The sequence below is a fragment of the Raphanus sativus genome, chromosome 7 (assembly GCF_000801105.2).
Source record: "Raphanus sativus cultivar WK10039 chromosome 7, ASM80110v3, whole genome shotgun sequence".
In the NCBI taxonomy this organism is placed as follows: Eukaryota; Viridiplantae; Streptophyta; class Magnoliopsida; order Brassicales; family Brassicaceae; genus Raphanus; species Raphanus sativus.
The window spans coordinates 11,924,544-11,930,576 of NC_079517.1; the positions used below are offsets into that span (position 1 = coordinate 11,924,544).

Below are 6,033 nucleotides of genomic sequence, written 5' to 3' on the forward strand. Positions count from 1 at the left end.
AGTTGAGTTTAGTAATAAATGATGAAAATGTAATAGAGTATCTTTCTTTTTAGATAGTTTATACCTTGGCCATGGACCTATATGAATACTCAGTAACTCCAGCGACATGAGGGTCATGATTACGTTTTTAAACTTCAAGATCGGATCATTTGGATCAAACGGCTCAGACCACGCCACGTCAGTCCCTAGGCCTCCAAGATGACCGGATTCCAGACTCTGGTAAGCTGATTCGTAGTTGACCAGACCGCCTCTAGCAATATTTACAAGAAGAGCACCCTGTAACAAACCAAAGATATATCATCACAAACTCTTGTATAAATCACACATGTCTGAATAATCTAATCTACCTTTTTCATTGAAGATATGAACTTCTTGTCCACGATTTCAGCCTGAGATAACCATGTTTAAACTATCAGTTACACAGACCAATGTATATATAAGCCAAGTGGTTTCAGTTTCACAACCAAAAGATATCTCTTTGCATATATAATGAAGAAGAAGTTGATGTTACCGTTTCTTTGCTCAGCCTCAAGCACACAACGACTATATCTGCTTTGCTAGCGAATGTGTAAATATCTTCATGGCTACCTTTCTCATCAACTAGACTGGCTGAAGATTATAAAGTTAACAAGTTACTAGAACTTCCTCATGATGAGTATTGTCAAAGCAAAAAGAGGAATAAACAGAGAGACCATACAGTCTGAGTCCACAGGCCAGCTTCTTTTGGTAGCTATCACTCTAGACCCAAACGGCTTCAACCGTTTAGCCAGCTCTATTCCAATGTTACCATACCCCAAGATAAACACCTACACAATAGATATCATACACAAAACTTTCATAAGGGACTCAAAGATAATAAAAAGCAGATGTAGAATCACACTGAGACTCACAGTTTTACCGAGAAGCGTTCCACCGGTCGGCTGTCCAAGAAATCTGCTTTGCACAGACATCTTCATTTCGTTCTGCAATAAAATATAAATGGATAAAGCAACCTTTACTTGGCGAGAGTGAGAGCTATACTAATATAGCCACACAGAAAAAATGAAAAAAAAAAATTAAAGCAACCTGTTTCTTAAGGAGGCCAAGCATTAGGTAAATAGCCATTTCAGAACAAGAGACTGCGTTTCCGTTACCCTCACTGGGGATTCTAGCGACCTTGATCCCATGTTTAGTAGCAGCATCAATGTCAACACCTTTTACATATAAATTACATGAACAAAAAAATGTAAGTGAACCGTCGCTTTCTTTAATTGAGGTGCAGTGATGCTCTTTGGATGAATATAAATCAAATACCGTCGAGACCAACACCGAACTGCATAAGAAGCTTCATGTTGCTGGCACGAGAGATAACATATGAATCCATTTGCATCAACATAGTCACACATATATCATAGTTCTTTATAACTTGAGGAACATCACGAAGATGGGCAACATCTGCCTATATGAACAAGAAAAAGACAGTAACATCATCTCAAACACAACAGGAACTACTAATCTAAAGTTGAGAACTTTAGTAATTGGTAGAAGAATTTTTTTTTTTTTTTTTAAACCTGGATAAAAGGGTAAGGCTGCAAGTAATCTCTAGTGAAGTTGTAGGAATCGGGAAAGTGAGGGCCGCAAAACAGAACACGAGTTACTTTCTTGTCTTCTTTCTCAACCATTGTCTTGGGTTTAACTAGTTCATTTTGGCTAACCAACAACAATAGAAGAAGAAGAAGAAAAAAGTGCAGTTTTGAGTGATTAACAAGAAGATACAGAGATCTAGCAATCACGCGCAAGAGACTGAGAAGTTTCATGGAACAACAGAGGATGAGTTGTGATATATCACCTGGAAATTGAAACCTGAGGAGAGTAGAAGAGGAGCGTAGCGAGAGTAGAGTTTTTGTTTCGAAACGCAGTCTTGGCGTTGGCGATACGATACATCGTCTTCGTCGCCACTCCCATCACATTCTTCCGTTTTACTTGAATCCAACTTTACAGAATTTTCATATGTTTCTCGTGTAAAATAGTTATTGCTGTTTAGCCCCAGCTTTTCATTTCCATTATGTTAAACCCCCTCTATTTCAGCTTTTTCAAAACCAAAAAAAAAGGTTTACATTTTTTGTCAAAAAGGATTTGTATTCTAATTTAGGCCAAAAATGGTAAATATGTCATATTAGACTAATTTCTATTTTGTACCATTTTTAATACTTTTTAGTATTTTAGAAAATAAATAAAATAGATAGTCTTACAAACAAAAAAAATTGGAAAAATAGTAAGTAGTGATGAAATACATGTATCAACTTAGTGATATTTCTTTTCAGTTATAAAAATGTTTAAATCATAATTTCATATTCTGTTTTACAGAAATTAGAATTAACATTCTACGAAGTAGAACATAAAATCTACTTTTTTCGTAGGATCTACTATGTTTATAATATATATTCTACGTAAATAATAATAATCTAAAAATATTTGGAAAACACATTTTGCGTTTAACCTATTATTCTAAAATTTGTAGAAATTAAAATATACACATTACTATAAATCTAAAAACTGTAGAAATCAGAATCTACACATTTACTGTAAATTTAAAACTAGTAGAAATTGATTTCAAATATGTTTGATGTATTCTACATATAGTAGAATACATATTTTATGGATAAAAATAATCAATTCTGAAAAATTTAAGAAAATATTTAGAAATATTCAGTTTCCTTATTTTTATTAATTTGATTTTATTTATTTCTTAAAAAAAACTCGATTTAAAAAATGTGATTTAAAAAATGATCGATTTAGAAAAGAAAAAAACGTGATTTAAAAAAAATCGATTCAGAAAAAAATCAATTTAGAAAAAATGTGATTTTAGAAAAAAAGAAGAAAAAAAAAGAGATTTTAAAAACCTTTTTGGATTTTTTTATTATTTTAATTAAAATTAGATTTTAATATTTAATAATTTTTTTTGTTAATTGTAATTTCGAATTTTAATTAAAATTAAGGATAGTCTTGCCATTTTGAAAATGCTAATAATAACATAAAGTATATGAGATTAGCCTAATAGAACATACTTATCATTTTATTGGCCTAAAAAACTATTTTCCCTTTATTTTTTGGTAAACGAAATATATCTCTTTAAGTTGAAACAAACTTATTCTTAGGACACTCTAACATACTGGAGTACTATATTTTGACTCTAATTGGAGATTACTTTTTTTTTTGTCAATTCACCTCTTTTTGTAACCCTGAATTGGAAATTTCTATTTTCTGCTTATTTGTTCGAAAATATCATTTATGTATTTAGAGTTATTCTGTTTAAAATTATAAAATATATTAGAAATAATTTAAATGCACATGAAAAATTAGTGTTTCTAGTTTCCAGGGCATCATTAACCTAAGGTTTGTAGATTCAAGGCAAGTCCAGAATTTAATTAAAAGTTTAATAAAATTTTTGTTTTTGACAATTTAGAATTTTATGTATGTTAATTCTTACACATTTAGGAGCCGAGAACCTGGTTATGTTTGTAGTGTAGCGATAGTGTTGTAATCTTTTTTTTTTTTTGATTAACCTGGAGAGACTTCCACCCCCAGGGGACAACCCCTCGGCACGAGACGGACCATTTGGTATTATAGGGAATTAGATACCCCAATTGTCTGGCCAGCGGTTCGAACCCGGGTGCGTATTGGGGCCGAAGCTCCCTCAACACCACCAGGCCAACCCCGCTGGTTTAGTGTTGTAATCTTTATCATAACACATTTAAGAAAACCACTATACCACATACTGACTGTGTTTTATGCTATTTGACTTACATGATCAGTTTTTGGCTTATAGACTCTACATGAGAAGTCCCATTCCAGCCAACCAAAACATTAGCCACATACTAATTGTGTTTTTGTATTCTAGTCACTGACGAACTGTTTTACCTTTTTAAATATAGACACCCCAGAAAGAAAATAAAGAACAAATAGAGACTTTGTTCCATTATTAAAACTGAAAATGCAGAATGCGAGAGTAAAAATTAAATATGTACAAGTTAAAGACTTTCTCAAATAAACAATTATTACACAACTTTGTCTACACAGGGCTAGCATCGCCGGAGCGAAGGTGATCCGACGAACGTTCACCGATGTTGTTGTTCATTGAACGTTCACCGATGTTGTTCTTTCCAAGAAACAACCGATCAAACGGTGATTTCATCGCTAGAAGCAAACCCTTGGGTGTACCGGCACGCACCTGGTCACCACTGCCACATGGAGACGTATTGATTGAACATGTCCGGTACGGAGGTGTTATGGAGAATGGTCTACGGTCTAACTGGCCATCTTGGTCATCAAACCGTTCATAGTAGAAATAGTTTCGATCAGTCTCTAGTCCACCGGTTCTGTACCCTCTCGCTGAACTCATCACCTGAGGTAACGCTACGTGGCTTTTTGAAAGGTTTGGGTTCACGAGATTACTGTGAATGTTTTGCGGTAACCTTAGCGTGAACCGGTCAAGATTCTCTGCATGTTGACCGGTCGAGTCAGAATTGGTGAATAGTCCGGCTAAATTCCATCCAGTAGACAGAGACCTACGCATACTCTGGTTACCGGTCAACGCCACCGAGTTGATTAGCCTCGCATCCGGAGAACTCAAAACCATCGTGCGGTTACCGGTTGAATCAGAACCGGGAGCATTATCGGCTAAACCGGGTATCTGGACAGAAACAGCAGATTCACCCGGTACAGGGACGAGATCGGCGCGGCAGAGAGGACATGTGGCATGAGACCGTAGCCAAGCGTCTACACAACCAGGATGGAACACGTGGCAACATTTAGGAATCAAACGCAGCGTTTCATCGTCTTCGAACTCGTTTAAGCAAACAGGACACTCAAGGGCTTCTTTGCCAATCTTGAGCGTCTTCACCGTTGAGTATCGGAACGTCGGAAATGTCTCAACGACCGACGCGTCGAGTCCACGAGCCCGTGGACGGCTCAGGGAAAGCCAGTTGCCGCCGACATCGAGGGGGTGTTGGTTGTTGCTGCCCATGCATCGTTCAAGAAACCTACGGATATAGATGGAGAAAAACCCGAGAGCGAAAAAGACGCTGACCAGGACGATCATGAGTATTGCCATGGTTGGGTCGAACCGAGAGCTTTCTCCATACATATCTGAACCGTTGTTAGTTTCAGCTGAAACTTGCAATGAGAAGAGCACGAGAAAGAGAAGTAGCCGTACACTTGAACCATGATGATGATGACCAATGATTGAACGGCTGAGGATGATTTTACTTAGGGTGTTCATGAGGACCAAGCTTTACCCGGTTTGGCTCTCTGGTCCATGCAACGCGCCTATGTTTTTATTCTGGAAGGACAGAGAAATATTAATCGGTGTGACTCAAAGGAAATTATATGATAAGATCATAAAAAATAAAGGAGAGGGAAAAAAGAAGAAGAGAAACTGCGATTTGGGGTTGCTCAATGGTTACAAAGGGCATTTGTGGTTGGTAGGTTGACTTTGAAGGTTTAACAATTGCTCTATTTAGAAGATGTTGCATCATAGCTAATTAATATGTTAGATATAACATTTTCGTATAAAGTATATGATATGATTGTGATTTTTCCATCAATAAGTTGGGATGTATTTATCAATGGAGCAACCGGTTAGTACAAATATGACCAACATTTGTTAATGTTCTGGTTGTGTAAAGGTCCGGTTTGTAATTGTATAATTCTATTTTCCAAAGCATTTCAGGCTTATCCCATTTTAAAGCTAATGTTTTTTTTGTTTCGCATTTTAAAATTTAACACGAACCATATGAGTGATAAACTTTTTTTTTTAACTACTTTAATGTCAGTAGTCCGTCCACATCAAATTTCAAATAATAATTATTTTTCTTACAAAGATTTTGTTGTATAGAAACAATGTTAACCTCTAAAAACCAGTGGTCGTGTGAGATGGTGGTTCTTTGGTTAAATATGATTTTTGAACTTGAGTTTTGCGCATATGCATTTTGCATCATGGGTTTATAACGCAATCGCGCACGAACAAAGTTGCACGTTGACTAACAAAATAAA

At 35.9% G+C, this 6,033-nt stretch overlaps 2 protein-coding genes across 3 annotated transcripts in view; both read right to left on the reverse strand.

The window, feature by feature from the left end:
* The window catches only part of LOC108817353 (uncharacterized), a 36,872-nt gene extending 34,859 nt beyond the window's left edge, over positions 1 to 2,013 (reverse strand). The window contains exons 1-9 of one of the 2 annotated variants that reach the window (XM_056990665.1): positions 1,843 to 1,962; positions 1,551 to 1,689; positions 1,294 to 1,438; positions 1,066 to 1,193; positions 891 to 962; positions 698 to 806; positions 512 to 609; positions 348 to 389; positions 65 to 276 (exon numbers count right to left, since the gene is read on the reverse strand). In XM_056990665.1, coding sequence (XP_056846645.1) covers positions 65 to 276; positions 348 to 389; positions 512 to 609; positions 698 to 806; positions 891 to 962; positions 1,066 to 1,193; positions 1,294 to 1,438; positions 1,551 to 1,661 — 917 coding nt within the window. In that variant the 5' untranslated portion in view covers positions 1,662 to 1,689; positions 1,843 to 1,962. Of the gene's footprint in view, positions 1 to 64; positions 277 to 347; positions 390 to 511; positions 610 to 697; positions 807 to 890; positions 963 to 1,065; positions 1,194 to 1,293; positions 1,439 to 1,550; positions 1,690 to 1,842 lie in introns of both variants that reach the window. The other variant, XM_018588006.2, reaches the window with a different exon arrangement.
* Positions 2,014 to 3,929: 1,916 nt separating this feature from the next.
* LOC108817352 (RING-H2 finger protein ATL11-like) lies at positions 3,930 to 5,559 on the reverse strand. Its single transcript, XM_056990759.1, has 2 exons — positions 5,418 to 5,559; positions 3,930 to 5,320 (listed from the first exon to the last, which is right to left on the reverse strand). The coding sequence occupies exon 2, from the start codon at positions 5,258 to 5,260 to the stop codon at positions 4,052 to 4,054; it is 1,209 nt and encodes a 402-aa protein (XP_056846739.1). The 5' UTR covers positions 5,261 to 5,320; positions 5,418 to 5,559; the 3' UTR covers positions 3,930 to 4,051.
* Positions 5,560 to 6,033: the final 474 nt, after the last annotated feature.